General features: G+C 42.5%; 1 protein-coding gene across 2 annotated transcripts in view; it reads right to left on the minus strand.

Moving 5' to 3' along the window:
* Positions 1-25,844, minus strand: part of cpne5a (copine Va) — a 68,468-nt gene that overhangs the window by 39,691 nt on the left and 2,933 nt on the right. The window contains exons 2-7 of one of the 2 annotated variants that reach the window (XM_034590724.1): positions 14,303-14,343; positions 13,461-13,507; positions 8,266-8,369; positions 7,116-7,155; positions 6,120-6,134; positions 5,868-5,944 (exon numbers count right to left, since the gene is read on the minus strand). In XM_034590724.1, coding sequence (XP_034446615.1) covers positions 5,868-5,944; positions 6,120-6,134; positions 7,116-7,155; positions 8,266-8,369; positions 13,461-13,507; positions 14,303-14,343 — 324 coding nt within the window. The remainder of the gene's footprint in view (positions 1-5,867; positions 5,945-6,119; positions 6,135-7,115; positions 7,156-8,265; positions 8,370-13,460; positions 13,508-14,302; positions 14,344-25,844) is intronic. The other variant, XM_034590725.1, reaches the window with a different exon arrangement.

Genomic DNA, 25,844 nt, shown 5'->3' on the forward strand with positions numbered 1-25,844 from the left:
TCTACAAGTCTCTCTGAATAAAATTGATCAGACGCTGCAGCTGATTCAAAGCACTGCTGCTCGAGTCCTCACTTAACCCAAGAAAGTGGATCATATCATTACAGTTCTCAGATCTTTACACCGCCTCCCTGTCTGTCAAGTAACTGACTTCAAAATACCGCTGTTGGTATATAAAACACTGGTTAAGGGGCAGGACACATTTCTAGTCTACTGCTCCTTTTGAACCATCCACACGCCGAAGGGGTCTGCTCGGAATCAAAAGTAGACATGAGAGAAGCAAAGCAGTTCAAATGTTATGCTCCACAAAACTGGAAAAAAAAAACTCCCAGAGATTCCTTCAAATCAATTTTGACTTTCCTGTTTGCCACCGCCTTTTATTAATTCAAATAACTGCTCATTTCAAACAACCTTTACTCTTGTTGTTCTTATCATGCGATTTATTGATTGAAATGTGTTAATATATTTATGTTAAATTATGTATTTGATCATTTGTTTGTGCTGTCTGGTGTTTTCACAGCTTGTCAGGACGTCATGTTGAATTGAGTTATCTTCCAAATGCATTTCATGTCAGTGAAATCGAGTCAGCTGGAAAAATTGAAAGTTTACCAAAAGCAGCGTTGTCAGCCAACACAATGGTGCTTTAGTTGTTTTGAATTGCATTATTTAACATAGCAAAAACATTGTATAATATACAGTATATGCAATATGTTTACTGTATTTAAAAGTATTGCAATACAATATGCTTGTATTTTATAATATTACACAATAATAATAGAATTCTTGTTTTGCAATTGATCTGTAGAAATAAATAAGAGCAGATACAATGAAATGAGGTGTAGTTCACAGTGCAGACAAGGATAAGAGTCTTATGGGAGGATAATACAATATTTCACATCTGTATGATGATACCAAGATTGATGTCATTTCATGCAACCTTGTTTTTCAGAACTTCAAACAGGTTTTCAGATGTCTTACAAAATGTCATATTGGTTTTGGTAGAGAGATGAATCAGTCGAGTCAAGCGTGAATGATTTCATGAGAGCAGCTTCTATGTTCATCACAACTTCATTATAAAAAAACATTAGCATTCATCACCGGCCACTGTTCGTCATTCAACATCTGCACTGGTGTGAGCAGTCATCATTCAACGTGTGTATCAACATCTGCACTGGTGTGAGCAGTCATTACTTAACATTGGTACCAGCCATCGAAGTGAGATCTTAATACGTCCCTGTTGATTGTTCTAACTTTGTTCCCTGAGTCTCCGTCACACAGCCGGATACGACAGACTCCCTGTGGAGCCATTTGAAGCTCAGGTCTCAGCTCACAACAGTGTGAGATGGACGTTTATTGACTTGTCTCCCCAGACTCTGCTGCTTTATTCATAATGGCCGTTTTGACTGGGAATATTTCTTGCGAGCTGCCATGTGAAACTTCATCTACATGGAGAGAGGTTTGTTGGAAAAAACCTCATCAAGTTCTGTATTACTCTGGTACAAAGAGACATTATACCACATCTTATAACTGCTGGAGACAGTGCAGGTCCTGAGAGGCAAATCACTATCACACATTCTGGTCTCGCGTCCGTTAATGATATCTTTCCAGCACGAAGTTCAGAAAGTTTTGCAAAAAGTGTTTCAAGAGGAGATTCCATTGAAAGTGGAGACCGTGAACATGGACGCCCTGGCTTCAGAGCAGGACATTTGTTTCAGATTCTCAGTGCGACTGGCAGTAAAGCCATTACTAGAAAGTGGTTAAAACCAGAAATACCTACAGTTGTTGGATGGATTGACATTATTTAAGATTTATACTGTTTAGGATAGAAATAATCACTTTTTCTATCAGACAGCAAGGAGACAAGTTTTTGAAAAGATAGTAATGTTGGATTGGGAGCATTACAACTGTACTACCATCATTTGTATAATACAATTTTCTGTAATTTTTTTATAAATCCTTTCTTTGTGATGTGATTTGATCAATATGAAGGCGCACCCCCATTCCTTTGTTCACTTTGGCAAATTAGGTTTTCCATTTTGTATGTTGCATTTTATTTTTTCATTTTTTTAATCTATAGTATATTTACTATTTGGTCCTTTTGCACACTGTACTTTTCTGTTTTAAGTCGGCCCCACTGTGTATCGCCATGACTGAGTCTTGCAGAAGGCTTTGAGCGATAAGCTTTCACTGCAAAATTGTTTTCATTGTTTATACAGAGCGTGACAAACCCAATTAAAGAAAGTATTTCAGAAAAGCTAGAGGTGATTTTAACAAGGAACAAAGAAGCAAAATATGAGGAAATATATTTATTTATAGCAATGATTTGGAGTAATTAATGGAATCAGAAAGCAGGTTGGACTCTAGCACGACACACTGGTCAGTGCACATATTAAGCCTCGACTTCCCACACTAGAGAAATAAATAATTTACATTAAAGCTCCTCTGCTGTTATCAAATCTGTCATGTTTTAATTAAATATGTTTTTATCACAAGAAATCAAGAAATCAAGAAAAAATCTATTAGTTTTACTTCACTTTCATCATTTCTGTTTCCATCTTTTAATTTTTGAATCCACCCCTGGGCTCAGTTAAATCAAATTTCTGTTTTGGCCTTTGACGATAAAGAAGAACACAGAGTAAAGACCCGTTTCAGTTTGTGGTGGAGGCTTGAAAAAAAAAAAAACTGAATCATACATGTCCCACTGATAACAGACCTGAGGGCATAAAATCAATATTACATTAAACTGCCATGTTATCTCGACATCCAAGGTACATTCGCATGTTATGTAACGCTTTCTTTTTATTTTTTACATCTATTCCCATAACTGCAAGTGGAGATAGGCAAAGAGACAAGCTCAATGACACATGAAGTCACTTACTGTACATTATTATTTTCTACATTTACCTTTCCTCCCTTGGCTCCCTTGGCTCCCATGCTCCCACGCCAGCACACCCACGGCAGTCACTGTGGTTTTGCTTACAGTTCATTTCCTGCTTCTATCGTAGGGCAGGACGGCACATTCACAGCTAATGGGTTTAATATGCTAATGTTGTGCTGCATTCGCATGCTCTAGTGTGTGGCATAATTCACCACACCAACAGAAAAGGTTGACGTTATTTGTATAATGAACTTTATTATCATGTTGCGTGTGCGGCCATATTACGATTCCTGCCCACAGGCTATCACATGATCGCGACCACGAGAGTGGCGTGACAGCCGACGTGTTTTCACTAAAAGATGCCATTTACCTGCATCACTCAATCATTTTGCTTTGCATTTCCTCAGCGACAGAGAACTCCGATACATGGCTCTCATTAAAACCACATTATAAACAGAATTGATTTGCACCAGTGTGCACACGTTTACATCTTAATGCAGTCACGTGGGAAATGCCATACATGACATCTTTCCCGTTATTATCCCCAAAACAAATAAGTGTGTGGAAACTGGCTCAGGACCAAACACCAGAAGATTATGACCATCCTCATGTGCACTGCTCGTACAAATTTTGAAATGGTTGTGTGTGGTAAATCGTTCAGCCAAGTGTGAGTTGCAAGTTTATGCTAATATGACGGGAAAAGACATGTATGTACAAACAAAATGGTAAATACTTTGTGCACATATACTCCAATGTGTCAAATTTGTGTAATATTACTGTTCTTTTATCGTACTATTTCAATATAATGTGAAATATTTCAATATCCTATACAATATCCCATATTAATTACTACTTTTGCTTAGTATTAGTTTTAGTGTCTGTATCTTGCTTAATTCATTCTCATGTCTGTTTTTTTTAAGCACTGGTCCTGCATTACACTGTATACACTTTATAGTTTATAACTTACAATAAACTTTATATTTTTACCTTTATTTTTAGACTTAATAATCTATTGTTTCATTCACATTCTATTACATATTATATTTAAATTCATTCCAAAATTCAGTCCCATTAAAGACAATATTTTTGGGGGGGATTAAACCCTGGAAATGTGTCCAAACTGACATGTAGTGACTCACTATCAATGTAGGGACAAAAGTTTGGTCCCACTAATGATATACAAAACAACTGAGGGCCTTTTTTTCAGTTTCTTTTGTGTGTGTGATGTATGATATTTGGGGGGTTTGGGAGGCATTTAGCAGTTATGGTTAATGTTCACTAAGATAAGTCAGTACAATGTTCTCATTGTATTGTGTTTGTTTGGGGGGGAAAAGAAAGACAGCGAGTTTTGGGAAATAAAAAGTAATAGAGAACACAATGCGGAGAAATGGGTCAAGCTTGAAAAAAAAAAAGAATCTGGTGGAGAGAGAGAATAAATGAGAGATGAAGTGTGGAAAATAGGGAAAGGGGTGCTGATGTGCTTCTTAAGCAGGTCATTGGATGCAGTGTGCCTTGGGAGGGCTTGTTTAAGCATGGCTAACAGATTCCCCCAGTCCCTGCGGGAGCTGTTCCTCAAAACTGCAGTCCAGAGAGGCTCTGTCACGTCAGGATGCATGACAAGGAAATGGAGCACAGAGCCATTAAACAACTTTTGAGCTATCGTCTATGACAGGAGGGGAGGGAAACTCCATTAGCCAACACCGTGGATAAACTATTCCAAAAGGATGGGGCTGAATAAAACCGTGCCTGGAAGTCATTAGGAAGAGAAAATTCAACTAAAGCAATATTTTGTTTTATTTCTGTGTGTCTGAATTACCTGCTAACAAGAAGTATTTTATCACCATTATCCTCAGCTGCAGATAAATTAGATGTTGCATCAGAGCAGATTGCAGAGTCTCAGCGGTTACCAAGGTGCCCCGCTGAAGATGGACGATCAATACGTTTGTGCATCATGTCTGCCTGGGGCTCCTGAGCCGCCTGCCTGTTTCTGATGTGCGTCGTGAAGCCCTGCTGACAGCACACTGGTGAACACTGTCTCTTGATCCTGCTCATCCTCTTATTCAGCACCGAAGGGCACCCAGCTCTGTTATCCACCGCCACCAGTCCCTGGCAGAGTTCGTGGTCGACACCAAAGCCCTGCTGTTCACACCAACCCTCCGGTTGCCGGGGCCAGCACTGCCCCACACTTCACATAGATGCCTGCACACACCGCACTTCACATCCTCACACACAAACATGACATACGTAGTGTCAAAACCTCCTTCTCACTAAAAACAGACAGACGTCGTTCAAAGAGCTACGGTACACACACGGGTCCATGGGTGCTGCCTTCGATCCACTCTCTGTGGTAAATCGGCTACCTAATGACAGTAATTTGCGCTGAGGAAGCTCCCAGTCGTGTTCAATTACCCAGTTCCCATTCATCCCAAGCACATGGGTCTAATCTTGCAGTGTAATGTATGACACAGATGGCTCTGGAAGACAGACATATTTATCACTGCCTCAACTTTGCTGGATCGTGTGAAACACTGCAGGGGAGCTCCACCACATTTGAATGGGCTGAGTGGTGCCACTGAGTTTTCATCACGTGAGGATATCTGAAAACCGCAAAGTTAAAACATGTCTCGTCGAGAGGATGAGTTGAGTAAAAATCCCTTAACAGTGCTGAGCGAATTATAAAACTAGGATGGCCCTCAGAGAGCACATAGGCCCAACAATTTTCTCATGAAACCACATTTAAATTCCCTAGATCCTGATTTTTATTTGGATCTGCACCAAATTAGCACATGTCGGATTTATTTCAACAATGTCACAATGTTAAAGTGTGGAAAAATCCTGGATCCACCCCCTGATCCAGACACACAACAAAATGAAATGGGTTCTTTCACGGGTCGTGCCTCACCTCTGCAGGAGATTTTATGGAAATTAGTGGAGTGGTTTCTGTGTAATCTTGAAAACCAACAAACCAACAGAGACAAGAACATAGACTCACCCCAGAGGCTTCTCCAGGCGACTGGCAGGTGAGCCCACAATCTCTCCCAGTGTACAGTGCACCTGTCCCAGGAAGTCCTGCCATGGAGGGGGAACATAAAGTGGGATGAAGAGAGACACAGGTTGGGGGGGAAAAGGTTGGGGGCATTCAGATGGATCACAGGAGGGTAACAAGGAGAGTCGGTGAGGAGTTAAGCATTGTTTATAGGCATTGTACAGTTGTAAATTAGGGACGTCTGAGGCAGACACGTACGTTAAAGTCGGTCGGCTTCCAGGGTGGAGAAGGAGGAGGAGGAGGAGGAGGTGGAGGAGGAGAGAGAGACCAAGCAGCAAGAAGTGACACAACAGAGCATATCATGGAACAGAAGGCACACGACTCAAATACCAGACTTTCATCAACCACGTGCAAGAAAGCAGAGCAAAAGCGGATGTGTGGAGTAGCAGAGAGACAGAGCGGGCACAGTGGAGACGAAGAGTCACGGCGTCTCAGAGAAAGAGAACATGAGCACCAGAGAAAAAAAAGCAGCAAAAGGTAGAAACTGTTTGACTCCAGCACATGGACCACAATGGGAAAGCATCACAAACGAGCATCACACTGATGGAAGCAGAGTTAATGATAAAAGATGTTGGTGGTATGCAAACCAAGGGCTGTAAACACATTTATTAGGTGTCTGTTTATTATGTGTAGGAGTTTATTTATCAAAGCTTTTAGCATGAATTATGACAATAACATACATTCACCTTAAATGAGCTGTTTACCTGAATGTATGTTCGTTAACAAAGCACTCTCCCCTCTCTGACTTCCATTTTCTAAATATATGTATATTGTTTCAAATTACTGCCTGCTGTCTTGGAAATGAAAATCTAAATTGCAAACTACACCACGGAGCACGCAGGGAAATGTGTCGAAAAAGCTTTGATAATGTGCAATGCTTCATTTCTAATTTAGTAAAAGATAATGAGAGTGTGCCGGGTGCCAATGAAAGTTTGATTGTTATTGCTCTGGAGAAATAAAACACCTCATTTTAGAAATTGAGGCAGATGGGAGGTAAAGAAAAGTAAACATTTTCTTTGGCAGTTGAAGCGTAATTCTCTCATTACTGCACGACGTGTTTGAGCGTTCGATTGCTACAAAACGTTGGTTTGCACAGAACCTAAATAGTGAAGACATGCACAAATCAAACAAATGCAAAGGTAGAATATTAAATTGGAATCCTGGTCCACAAAGAAAATAAAGGTCTTCACTTACATGCTTCGCCAGATCTGGACTTTTAGAGTCAATATCGTACCTGAAATCAAAAAGGGGCAACGAATTACATGAGGCAAAACAACAGGACCCTCAAGAATGACGACCGACTCAAACAGGAGAGACACTGGCTGCAGCCTGGACAATTTCTGGCTGTCAATCACACACCTGGGTCACTGGGTGAAAGCAAAATGGAGCAACCGAGGGGAAAAAAAACGCAAGCAATAATGTGACAGTTAATTAAGGGAAGTCATTCTATAGTTTATGCATGTAATTTCCGCTCTATGCCGGGGGGGATCGAATTGAAACAATCTTCCGATGCATGAAAAAGTTTTTGTGCATCTGCCAGTCAAACTTAATGTAAAAGTAATTAAGCCTCAGTATGCACTGGCTCCCACCTCTGCGATAAAGGAGAGATGTAAATGAGTAACACTAATTGTAAGGGGATGCTCTCCCTCCTTTGCTGTTCCATGGTCGCACCATGATAGCACGCCAAATTAATTCATTAAGTGTCTTAAACATCCTCAGAGACCCGCGGTGCGATACGTACGGCAGGTCCACCGGGGGTTTCATGCTTGAAGGGAAGAAAAAAAAATATATGGGGATTTTTTTTTTTTAAATCATATCTCTTTTCCTTGAGGAGGGGGGGAGGAGGAGGAAATGATGCTGACTCTGTTCTGAGGGATCCTCGAAATGAAAGCGCACCTTCCTGACCCTCTCACTCGTCTGACCTTTTCAAGAGGGAGAAGGTGGCTCGATGTGAAAGAGGGAAAAGACAAGGGGTCTCAGTGAGTTTCATAGGACCTGGTTTGAGACGCTCCCTTTTCTTAGCAGCAGGGAGATTAAGGATAAAACTTTGTATGAAATATTTATTACCCTTATACCAATCTGCCGTCAACGAGCGACTATTGAGACACTGCACCAATGAATAATTCCTCAGGAGAGAGCCAAGCTGAAAAAAGGATTTAGAGAGAGGGGGGGGGGGAGAAAATGAGAGGCAGAGTGGATGAAGAGATGGAAGAGTGAGGAAGAGGATGAGGTGGAAGCGAAAGGAGGAACTGGAGGACCGCGTGAGAAAAAGGGCGGCACATCTGAATCGCACGCACATCTCGGAGTGTATCCTCAGAGGAGCCGATCAGATTAAATCACTTACACATCAAAGCGCAGGTTCTGCTTCTCCTCAAAGAAGTAGTCCAGGATGTACTTCCTGACAAAGTCCGGGTTGAGGGTGTTGTCTATCACCTCCGTTCTGCCAAACTAGATGAGAACCAGGAGAGAGGAGGGGGTGAAAGATAAAGACGAGGAAGATGCAACAAACAGCACAGAGAACACAACACATCATGCAGTCACTCAGAAACGTGACATGTATCGCTCTATTACCTCACCCCACCCCTAACGTCCATGTGCAAATCACAGCTCAGATCAGATTTGATTAACACACGTCAATGATCTCTCCAGCTCCACCTCTTCTCATTGTGCTGGTGGATGAGCGAGGAAAGCACGAGTCTAATTACACTCATTTAATTAATACCACATTCACACCACTGTCACATCCACTTCAGAACAGAGGGAGAAGGGAACGAGGTCATTTTCACATGTTTCACATGGGGGAGGATGGAAAAGCGTCTCCTGCTCTGCGGTGTCCGGATGGAAATTGGAACCTGCCGGCACAGGCGACCGGAGTAAAGGATTTGTCAGTGTCACAGAGCAAGACCCTGTGATGAGGGGATGTGCTGATAAACAAATCAACAGACACAGAGAGTGTCACCCCCCCCCCCCCTGCACGAGCACACCATCCAGGATGAATAATTCAAAGTCGGACCTGCATAAATAAAATATCCCCAGTAGAAAGTGTTACCATAAACTGACGCAGTGAATGTATAATAGCGGTGGTCGGGGCTTAATGAACAGTTGAAACAGCAGGATTACAGACTAACACCTTTGTGATTACATCCAGTGGAGGTGAAACCATGGGGGGGGGGGGGGTGCTGTGTCTCAAATAGGATACTGCAGTCAGTTCACTTACAGTATACTCTCTAGTGTAAGTTATGCAGTGGTGGGATGTGGCAAAGTACATTTACTTCATTACTGTACCCATATATTTTCATGTATCTTTACTTAACTGCATTTATTTACAGGTACTTTTCACTTTTATTCCACTATCAGCAAATATCTGTACTTTCTACTCCACTACGCTTTTACAATGCAATGCCTTAAATGTCAACAGTATTTAAATATTATCAATAGTTTGAGTGGAATCGGTCCATTGACCCAATCAGAGCGGGCAGGTAACATTAGACCCCGCCTCCTGCAGCAGCAGCATCAATTCTAAAGAGGAACCATTGAATTCCGAGGGGGTCGACGCTGAAACTCAGCTTTTAATTAATAACCCAATATGTTTTCATCATCTGCAGCATTCTTCATGAATATGTCAGTCTGTACTATTCTTAGAGTAAAGAGAATATACAGTAGGCTTAGTTAATGATGTAGCAGCATCAGGGAATAGGCTACACTCTGCAAGTACTTTTACTTTTAATGCATTTAAAATTGAGCACTTAGTTTTACTCAAGTAGAAATGTTGATGCGGTACTTTAACGTCTATTTATTTGTACTTTTACTTTCCATAAAATGTATGAGGGCTTCTTCAACCAGCGGTAGTGAGTGATAACATTGATGGCGACGGTTGAGGGTGAGAGAGAAGACCGGTGTTTTACATTCAACTTTTTGATCGATAGGTGCATATCATTGTATGTGCATACTGCGTATTGCCCTAGTTGACAGTGTGAACACACACAAAACACAAAGTGACAATGGAAGAATGCAAATGGTGACACAGCATGGGACAACAGGAGGAACATTACACCAGATAGATGGACAGTCAGGCTGGATTGTGAGGGTGGATTTGCTGAAGTGTGACCTGCCATCGAACATAAAAGTGTGTCTAAGCCTATAAAAGTTTAACTACTGTGTGGCGCTGCCTCTTCTCTCACTCCTCCTGTCAGAAAGGGAGAGAGCCTCGTCGTTCCAGCAGATGCAAAGGAGGGGAAATCTCCACCGAGTCGACAAGAACCTATTTCAGTGACAGGAGATGAATGTGGCGGCAGGGGGCCGGATGGGATATTCACTTTGGTCACAGGCCAAACTTAACAGAGGAAGATGAATCAGCACCAGAACAAAGAACAGCCACCCGAGGAAGTAACAGATCTACCACTTCACATTTTACTCCTACTTTGGCGAGTACACAGTCTGTCTAAAAAGCCAGAGTCGCGAAATCACTACAATTAACTGTCAACTTTTAAAAAATGGGGTAAGTGGATATCTATGCACTGGCAGTATGCACTTCTTCACCTCCAATAACCCTAACTAGAATAAATTGTGAGCTGGAATGTCAGAAAATTCATCTCGGTGAAAGATTAACGTCCATGACTTTGACAGGAAGTGGAAAGGCCAGGACCTGCTTGAATTTAAGGAGGTTATATTGCGTTCCACTGCCCAGCTGAGTGAAAGTGGTGCACGGGGGAAAACCTGTCACGCACCAGGAGTAATAACAAATGAGGGAGTTGAGGATTAAGACTTCGGTGTCATGTGGTAACAGAGTAATGGGTTACACCTACAGTTTTATGTATTCGACCATGGATGCTGACTAAAATTATTCACTGGTGCATGGGTCCTTAGAGGGAGCGGATGATGACATCCCCAGATAATCAAAATCCAATAGATCCATAAGATTTGTCTTCCTATTCTTCTCTTAATGGAGGAATGTGAGCGACTAGCGGACGATGGAGGTTTGTAACTGGATAACAGATGGTTGGTGTTACAGTGAAAGCTGCACTGACCATATCTACTCTCAGGAGGACAAAAACAAATTACACGATGGAGGCGCAAAAGAGGCTCTTAGCTTCATCAATACACCGGGGGTTGACTGCGGTGCTGACAAAGCTCTCGTCTATCGTCTGTTACAACAACATGGGCCTTTATCTCCTTCAGGGAGACACTTTGAGGCTGCACCCACGGCCCGGAAGCTCGAGGTGGGCCAGTGTAATCAGAGGTGACGCCTGTAGGAGGCTCTCAACACTGCACTGCACCATGCACCAGTACATTTGTATGTTCATCACAGAAGCTACCGCCCGGCTGGAGAAGAAGAACACTGTGTTGCACTGTGTTACAATCAATCACACTATCAACCAGTCTATCAATCTATCAATCAGTCTTTTTAATTGTCCCCGCTGGGAAATGTATAATGCAGTCAGGTTAGAAACAACAGACAAAGACTAATTACACACAAGAGCCAAGATAGTTAACACAAATACACAACTACGACATAGACATTATAATGAAATGAAAACTGAGGCTACATCCATACTCATACATTAGCTCTGCATCAGTTTGAATCCTGCTCCATACTAACACGCCTAACAACACATCACATGACCACTCACATACACTAGGCATGCACATGCCAGTGTACACAGTAATTGCTTGAATAATAGCTCATCCCCTACACATGTAAGTAGATGTGCAGGGTCAGCAATGCTTGTAATCCATTATCCATGTTGCCTTCTAAACTGGTAGCTGAGGATAATGCCGGTTGTTTTCTTCCAGAAGGAGGTCATGTGACAGGAGCCTGACGAATCAGGGAAGGCTACGGTGTGACCGAAAAGACCCGATCAGCAAGCTGCTGTAAGTGTCGACGTCATCGTTTCCAAACTTCTTAGTTTCTGTCTCTAAAGACTGAAACGCTGAGCCGGACTTTTCAAACTAAAAAGGGGCCGGCAGCTTTTCCAAACATCTCCCGTTTAGCGGCTGTAAAACTCTGAATAGTGTGGATGCAAGGTGTATTTCGTAGAGAATATGTATTTTGCGACAAAAACGTAGTAGTGTGGATGTAGCCATAAAAACGATTGTCAAGATGAAGATGTAAACAACACTGAGCTGTGAAACCATCCATGACTTCAGTCTAAATGTGAAGCCCTTGGTCTGACTGTGCTGTTGTGCCTCTATCTTCGTGAGAAGCACTTGCTTGACATCTTGGCCCCTCTTCACTCATTCAGGAGGATTATTGGAGGGTTAAAGCAATAGTTTGACATTTTGGCAAAGGCACTTATCCACTGTCTTGCTGGGGATAAGATGAGAACAGTGAGACAACTCTGGAGGAATGTGGACCAGATAACAGGATCCTGGATGTTATTGCTTCTGGCCAAACTGTGACTTGACCTTTCTACACGTCAGTTTTAACGTATGGATCAAACAGACAATATAGATTGTTAATATAAAAAGGTTGAGTTTATGAGGATTTAGAGGTGCTGCCGAGCAGATTTCACCTGTTTCCCCCCTTCATTGTCATAATACTAAACTTATGGTCTGCCAGCTGCAGCTTATTAACCGTGCAGGCATGAGAGATATTAATCATCCATCTCTCGACGAGAAGTGCACAAGCCTATTTCTCATATTGTTAATGGGGACATTTTCAATAACATTTAGGTTCAGGCTATGCTGCGGTTCAGGTTTAGGCATTGCATTATGTCAGTGATGGTCCCCACATGTACAGCAGGTCAAACATTAGTGTGATGCTTGGCCCTATTGAGGTTACAAAATGTCTCTACACTCAAACATGTTAAAACCTTCCTCTATTTCTAAGAACCCACGCAATGGTGAAAACTGAAATTCTTCACTTTGAATTGAGGAAATCTGTTGTGACACTTTGTGCAGCAGCGTGACACCGAGGTCTTTGTGGAGTCAAAAAACATCCTATTCGATCAAAACAACATTTTGAGCGTTAAAGCAGAAGCAAAACATTTTGATCCTACAAAGTCTTTGGCGGCACGTACACACGGTATTAACTGTGTTGCATATTTCTGACTCTGCTGGATAGAGTTTTTGAAATGTGTTCAAAGTATGACTGGGCTGCCTTTGAACAAAAAGAGAGGATTTAAAGTATTCCCCACTGAGAAGTAATTTAATTTGCAACTTCTTTGTATGCCCATCCATTGAGATTATGGGGACAAATAATAATCCCAAAAGGACCCTGTGAAATCTCTTCCTCCCTCCACTTCACCTGCCTCTCTCATCTAATTTAATCCCGGCTGCCGGTGGCCGGGGGGAAGTCAGGCGCAGAGGCAAATCTTTATCGATACGTGTAGCTGTCACCTTAATCGCTCCAATCAGTCACAGCTAACACAGTGCTGACCAGCACATGGGTATTCACAGGGTCAATCAATTGAAAATGATTGGCACTCACAGCATTTACCCTCAGAGGAAGCTGCCAGGGTCTGTAAACAGGGAGCGGGCTGTCATGGTGAGGAGACAGACTGATTGAGTTGTGTTGACAGAAGCGATGTGATCTCTTACCTCTCTCCACTGCTTGGTCTCCACGCCCTGGGTGTACAACACAACCACTGAGAGGAGGAGGAGGAGGAGGAGGAGGAGGGGTAAGAGGTAAATAGAAAAAGAAGAGGATGAGGATGAGCAGGGGAAATACATTGTCACCAAACAATTTAAATCAAGCAGCCCACTTATTCAAACACTGTTTGTTATGTCCCTCCTTTGCTGACATTCGTCATTTATCATCCCGCCACGCCCCGACAGCATAAATGAAGTGCCGAGCTTGATGGTGCCGCGCTGCATCATATTCTGAGTGTGATGTCCACATGCAAAGAACAAAGCCCTGAGGCAAGCAATCAAAACACAGCCCCAATGCTTGGATTCTCCTGATTCCTTTTTGATTTTGCAACGCTAAGGCTACGTGACCCATCATATATCCCAAGGTTCATCTTCAGACGAATACAAAACAGGGCAAGAGTGATATTTCCACAGTAGCCTGTTTATACAAAGGCCTTGAGCCTCCTCCCTTATTATGTTAAATGCCCCCATCATTCTCTATCCTGCAGGGAGGATCTAAGAAAATTCCTTTATGGCGGCCCCCCCGTGCGTCTCACCAAAAGATACCCATTTGTATTCAAAGGCTGGCGTTTTTATACCCTGCGAGCATAAAGGCACTTTCTGTAGCTCTGAGTGAGCAAAGGTTGTCACATTACTGTGCAGACAATATGCAGATCTTGAAGGAATACTTTGAAAATGAATCAAAGTTAAGCTCAGAAAAGGTTTTTTTTTTTTAAAGTCACGCTGTGCTGAAAGGAGAGGGGGTGTCAAAGAAGGAGCTAAGCTGCAATTATCATCGTAGAAAAACTTACATGGGTCGGACTTGGTGAAAGTGTCTCGGTCCAAGAGGTTCCTGTGGGAGGAGGAAACAAGTACATATTAAAATCATACTGTCCTTGAGTCCTTTTCATTTGAGAGCAGAACAATGAGCAGGGTGGAGCTCAGGGAAAGGACACCGAGGACACACAGGCTGCGCAGTCCAACACATTCTAATGAGGGAACATGTTTTTTTTCATTTGCATTGATAGAAAACACAAAGAGAATATGGTAAATCATGATATGCACATGGTTCAGGGCAACATTATAACAAGACTGTATAAGACTATGCAGGATTGTGCAGTGATTTTATAGTCACAGACAGAAATGAGCACAGCAATAAAATGAATTAAACAGGTTCATATAAAAAAATAATTTCGGCTGCAACCAAAGTGATAAATCATTTATCAAATAAAAATATTCTATGACAAATATAAGAATTGTTTGCTTTTCTTTGTATTTTATAACAGTAAACTACATATATTTGCATTTTGGACATTGGTTCTGATATGTATTGAAAAATCAAGAAAATAAATTCCAGATTATTTGATAATGAAAATGATTGTGACATGGGTAAAGAAAAAATATGGGCATCCAAAGAACTTTTGGTCTATCTTAGAATGGAATATCCATTTCAATTCATACATCCATGACAACTAACCCTGCACCATACGGGGAAAATATGTTATGTGCGATAACATTGTTAAACGTTACAATGACGATAAGACTTGTGCTAAATAAACAAATATTGAAGCGTGCAAACTCAGTTGCTATGTCTGCCTCAGCCAGTAGCTGACGGCTAGCGGCATCTAGCTTCATCTGATTAGTCAAATGGTGTGAATGTGTGGCCCGATCCTCCGGGGCTACACATGAGAAGTCAGGGGTTTGCATGCTGAGTGAGTGCATGGGCTCATGTAGGCTGCAGCTGTCATGCAGTGGGGCTTCTCTCATCAGGGTAAATTCATTTCTATCAATACACTACACACCTTATCTGGTTCTTTATTGATGCTCCTATTGGTTTTTGATTGTTATCTTTTTAAAAACATGACTTAGAATCAGAATAAATAAAATAGGTTTCTCGCAGAGCAGCACAATAAAAAAACTAAATCATATCTCTGTAGTAAAGAAATGTAGGATGTCAATAAACTAAATGATATTCCTGACATGAAAACACTGAGTGAAGCTGCATGAACAAACACAGACATCATTCAGCATCATCCTCTCCTCTGTCCTCCTCCTCCTCCTCCTCTGTGCTGATGTGGACTCATCCCCTGCAGGTGAAGCTGCATGTGAGGGGGCGGCTGCTGTCAGCCTGTAGCTGGAAGTTTACAACAATGTGCCACATATTTTCAGATATGTGGCACATTAACCAAGCGGTCTACATACATACAGCTTTCCTTTGAGTTCATTCGTAACGTACTTTAACAACCGCGCTGTGGTTGTGTAAAACATATACAGTGGTGTTTGGGGGGAGGTTTAAAATATCCCTTCTTTATGTGTTTAAAGCTTATTGAACAGGTGGTGAGATTATTGGCTTTTTACTTAAAGGTTTTACTACCATTTAGAGCTACAGCATAGTCAACTTGAGTGGTCTCTCTGGTCTCCATCACCGCCTGTCTGCTGTCCACCCCTGGTGAGGGGGTTAAGGCTAGGGTTATTAGTGTGATGGTGTGTGATTTGCATGTGTGTACTTGTACAGATGTCTTTGTGAAGACCATTTTGAGCCTAGACCATACGGAGTAAGGACGTTTTGGCCGGCCCTCACTTTCTGACCCTGTTTGGGGGTTAAGGTCAGAATAAGATGTATTTAGTGTTATGCTGTGCTCACCCCGCACGGTTTATTCAGGATAAACACAACAGATGAGTATTCACCTGTTCTGTCTGACAGGAATGCAGTTGATGCGTTGGACATGTTGCAGAAACACTGGAGGAAGCCAGCAGAAGAGAGGAGAGAAGTAGTACTGGCTGAAGTACCTAAAACTGCTGCGGTGTATGTGTTGTGGGAAACATCGGAGAAGCCAGCGCTGTTGTGTTTGGATCCACAAGCCGATCCGGAAGAGCACACAGCTCAGGGACTTTTACTGGCTCCTCCAGGAGCTGAGTCTGGATGAATGTTGTTTCCAGTGCTATCTGAGGCTGTCCAAGTTGAATCACCCTCTAGCTCCGGTCGGTGCCAGGACCGAGTCCCGTGAATTTCATTGTCAGCTCTGATTGGCTTTCACGACGCAAGTTGTCACGCGAGTTCAAATACTTTAACTTGAATGTTGGAGACGTGTGGCGCGCCGCGATATAAGCGAATTTCACGTTTAATAAAATGTTTGCATTGACTTTGTATGTAATCTCGACGCACCAGGCATTTAGCTGATGGCTTGGTTGTGCTGGTATTGGTGGGTGGATAGGGAATGCATTATGCCAGTGTCAAAGAGGAGAGCTTGCAGTGCAACCATAAAGGACACCATGGAACATTCAGAATATCTTTTTCCGATTTGTTTTTCTCAGGTGTTGCAGCTCAGTCTCATAAAAAATGCATAGTGCAGTTCCATTTTTTTTTTTTATCACTTTTAAGTTCGCCTTTTTGTGCAGGGTTTATATATTCATTATCATATCGCGCTGACAAAAATATGTTTTATCCATCAGCACTGACGACAACACAGAGGGAAGTGTGATGTAAAGCTCTGGCAGCTCAGCATCACTGCAGCACGGTGGTGAGGAGTGTAGCTGGTTTGTGCTTTGGTGTCTCTGACCTCGGGGCGGAAAGCATCGAGCCACTACGCACACTACTACATACTGTATGAGGACTTCACCGCTCACTGCAACATGGTACCATCAATACATCGAGCATCGAGCAGGCCCTTCACTATGCATCCCTGGGCTACATTAGAAGCCCATTTCATATTCACTGCAGCGTCCTGGAGTCACTGGAGGCCAGAGCGTGCTCACGGGTGCCGCACTGTTTTCCCACCTCAGATCCGGCTCTTGTGGAGTTATGTAAGTCACGCTCATTCAGTTCCTGTTACGTCTCCCTCGGTTTTGAACCACAACCAAAGTAAAAACAGGCTACTACAGCCTGCCAGGATCCCTACAACAGCCCCAGCATCATCAAACAAAGCACAAACTTCAGTCACTGCGGAGATATTCAGTTCACCGACACTGATTCATCATCCAACATCTTTTCGAGTCGCCAGACTCTCACTGATTATCTCATTCAAGATAAGAATTGCAATCAGCATTAACATATTTTAATCGATTTTAATTTTTTTGCCTTTTCCAGGCTGGATTTTATCATTTTTTTAGGGGGAAATTCTGAGATATTTTTCCCCAACAACTCTGCTCATTCCTTTTACTATCCCCTCCTCTCACTGCAGATGATCTAATCAAACAGACATTACCTTCGAAATATAGGACGAATCCACCATCAGTCACCTTCATTCAACATTTTAGATGACACTTTCCAGATGGCCACAACAAAATTAGCATATCAATGTATTGCAAGAGCCAAGAGTATAAATATGTCTTGTTTCTGGTTGCTGAGCAGTGTCAATAAATAACTTGCAGTTCAGAACAATCCTCATCCCTTTAGGGGACAGCCAGGATTTCAATGAATATAGATTGGATTTCAGGACTGAATCCAAGCAACAGGACATCATTCATGTGCACGTCGATCATGGACATGAAATCTTCTGTCACAGGGGTACGTGGGGGAGATAACAGATGTAGCTTCGGCAGGTATTAGCCTTAAGCTTAACCTGACTAGAGTTGGAACATTATCAGCGTAATTATCGCTGGAGATAACAACGTCATCCGTGACTAACTGCCTCTTTAAATCCACCGGTTACTGTCTGGCATCCGTAACCCTCAGACAATTAGCTCGTCCATCACCGTTTCCTGTGTCTCAGTTCGGAGGAGAGTGCACATGCACATGAAAAATGGGGAGACATGACATCCTATTTCACTTTTGTCTTAGATTACTGTGGAAAACAAGCCTTCAAGTTTGCATGCCCGCTATGACAAGAAGTGATTAGAATTCACGTCTATACACCAACACAAATTAATCCTCCATCTCACCGTGCACATGGCCAGAGACCGCTGCAGGATGAGAATTAACATCTCAGATAATCTGTCTGCTTTCACCGGAGTGACGCTGCAGCCTGTTTCAAAAAGTAACCACTTCTCTCCACAAACCTCAGTGGGATAAGAGAAGAAGATCATTATCACGAAAGCTCCTGCTGAGAAAAGTTGGTTGACGAGGATTAAGTTCATTAAAAAAGTAGGACAAAAGTAATAAGACCCAGCTACGTTTCATCCACACATTTCATATACCAACCTGGTTTCAGACCATTAGTGAAAGACGGGAATCGAAAAATTGGCTAACACCACTTTTCTTATTCCTCTTGATGTCCCCGCCTTCATTAAATCTCCATGTGTGATAATCTCCTTTTGTCATATATATATTTTATATTTTGTGGGAAATTCTAGGGCTACGTCCACATTTACACATATGGCCAGCAAGTAACGAGCTTATGTTTTTCAAATGAGTCGATATTGATAATAATCACAACAAATGTCAAATTACTAATTATTTTAATTCTGACTTTCGCTCCTCAATGAGGATGCGATTAGAAACTCTTCCTTCTGAGCAGAGAATGACAAACACTTTGTTATGTAATGTTACACTGAGTTATACCTCCTCACAGTGTTTACACAAGGCATAAGCAATGCACTTATATTGGACTTTTCCTACGCTGCTATTGATGAAAGTCATATTGCGATAATTATTGATATTGTTTTACTGCCCAGCTCTACTTATACCTTTTAATAACCACTGCACATGAAAATTGATTTCACTTAAAGTTTAATTGCTTTTTTTCCCTATTACCCGCAGCAAAAAATTGTTTATTAATGAGTGCTTTGTTCTTGAGGTTGTTGGTTATGCATACTTAATTAAATTAGTAAGCCAGGACCAGGAAAATGCTGAAAGTAGCGCCACTAAATGGATGCATGTGCTCTGCAATCAAATCTGCATTTCGTTGAATAAATGTGAGCAAGTGTTTTGCTTGGTGAAAGTAGTGAGAAACATTTCCATCTCCAGCCAAGCGTGAATAGGGTTTGACCTCCAAAATTGTGGCCGGGCGCTGAGATCTAATTTAAAAGAATATATGAGGAATACGTGCTCCCTCTTAGTCAGATTCATGGAGACATTTTAGCGGCTCCGTCTTCCATCTGATTGACTATTAAATTTAAAAAATGTGGAAAATTAATTCCTGCACCCGCAGTGCCTTATTGTCAGCACTCCTTTAATTCTCCATTTTCTCAAGAGTTGCCGAAATCATAATTGGCACCTTGGAGAAAAAAGCAGTTAATTCAGTGGAAAGCAATTTTCAATAATCACCAATATGGCCGGCTGGGTCCTGTATGAACTGCTGCCTCATTGCCTCTTAAAAGCAAATGGAACCTTGAGAGTCCGTGAGTGGGTTAGAGGAAGGAAGGAAAGTCTCTTTGTCACGTTAGAAACAATAGGAGATGGCTGGGAGCGGAAAATGAAGAATGGTTTCACTCTCATTTCACTCCCCCCCCCCCCCCCCACCCCCACTGCCTGTGGCCCTATACTCTTTCTCTGAAAACACACATTTTCTTTCCACTCACACACCACAGGGTCAGGAGGTCCATTTTTTTGTCGAATACAACCTTAAGCAGCGTCTCAGGGGTCAAAAGGTCAGAGAACAAAAAGGAATACACATACGCTGCTGCAGGGGTTCATCCAGCCTTTGATAGAAACCGGTGGAATTCCTCAATCGAAACCGAAATGTGGAGTTTTCCATGGGGGCATTTTAATTTACAAAATCGACTTCACAATTTGTTTTTCGTGAGAAGTCATCAGATCCAGGCTGAAATTAAAACAAACGATATAAACAACTGATAAAAAACCTGAAGCTCTTGCGCATTTCATTAGTAGAAATGATCTGTATCTGAATTGCATAAGTGAATCCCCACATGGCGACAGATGATGATGTTGTGTTGCTTGTGTCTTGATCTAAAAAAAATGAAAAAAGATGAAATCCACTCCATTACATCCAGTGACAGACCCCATCTGCTGACCTTTACTGGGATGCCACCAGGTGTCTTCTTCTCCTCGTCCATCTGTTTCATTATTCTGTCTCTGTCCAACCTGGGATCCCTGCACCAGGGCGACATCCTCACTGGCACTGACAGAATCTCAGTCATAGAACTGCTCTCCTGCTCGCGTAATAAATGTGAATGTGACTACGATGTGACTCCCTGTTTCCGGTTGGCTTTCGCTGTGTGACTAATGTCTGACCTGGGAATAATATCACTGCTAATTGCACACCGTGACAGCTCGGAGTGCGCGGTGCACTTAGCCCACTATGAATTCATGCCAATTTCATCTCTCTGTTCCACCTGAAAAAACCCCAGGCTGCAAATATCGTTCGCGGGCGGAACATAACCAGTGTACTTGAGACAGGCAACATAAAGCACTAGTACACCATAGGAACAAGTCAGGCACAGTAAAGCAGCCCTAATCTTACTGACGTTTTACTTTGAAATGACAGGAGCTGATGATTAAATAGAGACATGAAGAAAAGACATGGATTCAGTGGAGTGTTGAGCGGAGGGACCCGGGTCGATTTCAAATAGTGATAATGATAATAAAGCATGGAAGGAATTCTCTCTGAGGGTAACACTAATTGAGATTAGTGAGGGATGAGATGACTGCGAGCGGACCTGATGGGATAAGAAGCCTCGATGAGTCTTGACAGGTGACAGCAGACGCAGACAGGTAGGCGGACATAAACCTCGATGAGCTCGAACTGACGAACCCCAACTAGCGCTGCGTGTATTCAGAGGTCGATCACTTAAGTTCCATTTTACTTTCTACCTTTTGAGGTAAATAGACTTTGTCCATAATCAGTTTTTGGCAAATTAGGAGATTTTGTGAAACTCACCTGATCACTGATTAAAGTGACAAGTTCCTCTTGTGTTGAACTCTGCTGAGTAGCTATTAGTGGGCCATTACCACCTGGTGCCTGATTGACTCATGAGCAGGGGGTGTGGTCAGCACAGCTGTAGCCAACCATCATCACCTCTGGTTTAAAAAGCAGGAATTGTTTGAAGCGTCTGTGAAGACTCATCGTACGAAGACTCGGAGGATAAAGACAAAGGAGTCTTCCGTTGGAGTCTTCGGGGAGGCTGAGGGGGAGGCAGGGCATAAAGCTGCCGTTTCTTTTTATTTGAATATGTGTATACTTTCCGTGCGCATTACTACTCGTAGATACTATAGGCCTTGCACTCGTTCACACCAATACCGTAACCTTTCCTCTCTTATCTATCCCACCCGTTCCACACATACCCAACATCTTGTCACAGTGTCACACACTCGACTTGAAATGTAAACACTGGACTGTAAGTAAGTGCTCCAGGAAGTTTCTCAACAGACGACCTGATAATCAGATTATCAGAGAGAACTGCCTTTGTATTTGACTTCACGAAATGGAAGCTGCACTAGTGGATTTTTAAGATCTAGATCTTTATCTAGTGGGTCACCGCTGCTGATAATCGCTGATGATTAATTGCCCTACAGGTGTCCATGTGTTATCAACATGTTTTATCTGTTGACGTATTTTTTTTTACCTCAGCCAAGGAGGTTATGTTTTCATATGCTTTTGTTTGTTTGAAAGCAAGATAACGCAAAAGGTACTGGACGGATCACAAAACTTGGTGGACGGATTTGGTATGGATCATGGAAGGAACCGTTAAAACCGGATGCAGGGATTTTTTACCCCACTTTCTTTATCATCGTGAGATGGCACGTTTTTTCAACATTTTCACCAATTTACCAAAGAATAACTCATGGGTCTTGATGAAAAAGAAAATCAGACACATTAAGGGAACTTAATTCTATGAGTGTGTGAAATTTGGTGCAGTTGGATTTAATTTTAAAAAAGGGACTGTTGGGCCTTGGCGAGGTAGGCGCTCTACTGAGTACCATTTTTAACATCTGTTTTAGGATCTATTTTTCTATAATTTTTAAGGGTTCTGATTTTATTTGTTTTTACAAAAAGTCAACTTACAATTTTGCACCACTATGACGATCTCACGTTTCTGTTTTTTGACACTTTGTTTTTCATTGCTGTAGCTTGGTGGCTAGTTATGTAAATAGATTAATCATTATTAACCATTAATCTTCCATTTTGCTTATTTATGATTGTTCAATTGTTTTCTCTAAAGCCACAAGGTATATTTGCAAAACTATCATATAGAGTATGAGGTTTCACTTGTAAAGTGATGGCCACTCACTCACACAGCCTTCAGGTGCACTTTGTGGATCAGTATTTTGGCCAAGGACACATGCGGAATGGAGGAGATGGGATTCGAACCACCGACCTTCCGATTAGTGGACACTCACAAAAAAATCCTCTCATGGTACTTCATCACACCCTAACTGTCCATATTGTCACTGTCCGTGTAAACTAATAAATCCAAATACTTTCACGTCTGTTTGATTCAGTGGTTTGCGTACACTGTCAATTTCCACATCATGTCTCCTTTCCAGTGTCTGGTAAATGTTCACTCCAGTAAAATGCAGCATTTACATTGTCAGACAGTCAGCAGTAAGTGGAGTAGATGCCATGGACACTACTTTCGCCTTCCACTCTAGTCTGAGTCGAACAAGGCACTGATCTGGTATTCATGATTTCATAAATGGAAATTTTCGGAAAGCTCCATATTTACAAGATGTGACTTTTGTCTGACATTTATAAAGATTTTTTGGAACTTTGCGATGCTTTGTTCTTCAACTTTTCTTTTTAACACTGAAAGGCACAAAATGGATCTATTTTTTAAACACATCTGATGGTTCGGCTCTGCAGCTTTTTTAGCAAAGGCAAACGCTCATTCTCTCCCACAAAGGCTGAAACTGTACAATCCATCCATTATCTACAGTATAATGCTTATCCTTTGAGGGTTGCAGGGGGAGCTGGAGCCAATCACAGCTGACGTTGGGTGAGAGGCAGGGTACACCCTGGACAGGTCAAGCAAGAAACTAGCATAAACACGACAATGACTGTAACTAGGACAGATTCCTACCTCAGGTTGGTCTACAGACATGACAAAGATCTGACAATGAGTAGCTTGTTAAGCCCATAAGCTAAGACTGTCAACAAGTAAGAGATCCTGAGCATATGCAACATAATGTGGTGAAATCTTCACCGAGCAACCTGTCTCCCTTTGTACAAATCCACCACCGGCTCTCATATTTCCCAGAGACGCTGTGATCTTGGGTCAAACGTCCCTCGACACAGACATCCACTCACACACTCTGCTGACCCTTCAGGTTCCTCTGGAAATAGTGACAAAAGCAGTTCGATACCTCCGAGCCAAGAGGGACCGCTTTGATTTATTTTAGCAACGCCGCACTATGACTTCTCCTGTCACTCCAATCAACACTTTCAGATGACACAGGCAACATGCAGGGTGTTATAAACCACTGGCACCACAACTGTGCTTCTGCGGGATCCCCCCTCTGCTGTCATACATCCCAAATGAGAATATATTAATAACACTGACACCACGACAAGCCAAGTGTCTGGGATCCAAACTCATTTTCACTGTGTCAGGGGTTCATGCATAATCATCCGCTTCATCGACCTGTGAGACTCGCCTGCTGCAATCTAAACATCCCCAAAATTAGACGAAAAAAGACAAAAAAAACTGTCTCCTCTTGGCACCCTCGTGTCTCTCAGCCTTGATCCCCGAAACAGATGTGACACATCACCCACAGACTCGAGCCGCCGTACAAGATAAGAGCTGCGAGGCGGCCTCAGGTCAGGGTTAACCCAGAACGCGATATGAAGACAACGGCAGAGCAAAAACACTGCAAATTTAAACTTCTCTCCGACACAGACAGAGATGTTTTATTCATAATTTAAACTCTTGCGCAAAGCCAACTATTTCCTGCCGGGGGGAAACAAAAGGATGTTTCAACAAGACAAACCAGGTCACAGGGTTTGATTGAATGTGTAGCCACGACTGGATGAGACTAACGGCAACAACAGCTATTAACACAACAACAGCAGCAGAGTTACAGGCCATAACAACACACTTGAATAAACAATAGGTTGGTTACGCAGCTTGAATCCCAATTTGCTTTGCTCAAGCTATTGTTTTTGACAGATCGAGCAGCGATGCAACACCCCACTAATCGTCCTGATGATTTCATTAAACTTCCTCCTCTGCTGCAACGATTGCCTGGAGAGGAGCTCAGATGGAGAAGCATGCCCCGAGTTTCCAGACTGACCCCCGGGGGAAGAGCAATCAGTGGCCTCGTGTGCCAGGAACGCTCTCCTGCGAGCATTTGTCACAGGTTGGTGGCAGTCACGTGACCTCTTGTGTGTTTCGGCAGGTAATGAATCCCTCGGGAGCAGAGCGGCCCGGCTGAGTTAGATCCCCGAGCTATGGAATGCATTGATTGGATGCAGTGCTCCTCGAACCAATCTATCACAGCAAATGAACGGTTATAGTGAGCACGGGAGTGACGGCAGAGACAGAGGAAGGAGAAGACATCTTCATCCTGATGAAATGAGCAATCGAGGCTGATAAAGTTTGATGATCAAGCTGTCAGGTGGGAGGCCGAGCGCAGTGGATGGGAGGGTGGCTTTGTCAGCCGATTCCACTTTTAACAGAAGACATGTGGTCTGCTTTGATGCGCTGCAAAGGACCAATAACTTTTTATAGTACGCCCTCATTGATTTGTTAAAATTTGGATTAAAATTCCAGCTGCATCGTCATCCCTGGTTGTTTTCTTGGAGGTTAAGAGAAAATCATGTACTTAAAATGAGACAGTGTCCAAATCATACTGCTCTTTTATTTCCCCTCCCTCCTCTCTTAATGGTTACTATCTATAAGAGATGGCAACATGTAATCTGTCAGGTGAAAGAAATTATTTTGCTCTTTTTGCTGATAGAGTCAGAGTTGTCAGGATTAAATGTCCTGGACAATACTAAAATCCAGGACATGGGTCTGCACTGTGATGATCAAATAAACAGGGGAAAATATTATTTTCCCAAAATGAAAATTCATGTGTCGAGCGTTTAAGGGCTTTGTGAGTTTTTGTCAGTGTGCACATTTTTCCCAGCGTTCATTACTAAAACTGTGCTTCACAGAGCTGGAGCCCCAGCTTCCCTGAAGTCATTGTACATGGGAACTCTGAGACGGTCTGGTAAACTGAGATATAGAAAGGGCACATTCCACAATCCACCAGGATTTATATTTACTACTCTGCACATAAATAAGGCATGATGTAGCAAACTGCATAGACAACTCCTGAAATATTCATCAGAGCTGCTTAAATATTAACTAATGAACAACCTCATTACTGCCACGCAAAAGGTGGGATGACGCCTGTTTAATCACCAGGGGGCCGCCGGCCCTAACCCACTGAACTGTATTTACTGGCATGCGTTCGGTTTCCGCAGATGTCGGAACAGAGGACACTATTGTTTGAAGAGCCGTCAAATGGCGAAG

The sequence above is a fragment of the Hippoglossus hippoglossus genome, chromosome 7 (genome assembly GCF_009819705.1).
Source record: "Hippoglossus hippoglossus isolate fHipHip1 chromosome 7, fHipHip1.pri, whole genome shotgun sequence".
Classification (NCBI taxonomy): Eukaryota; Metazoa; Chordata; class Actinopteri; order Pleuronectiformes; family Pleuronectidae; genus Hippoglossus; species Hippoglossus hippoglossus.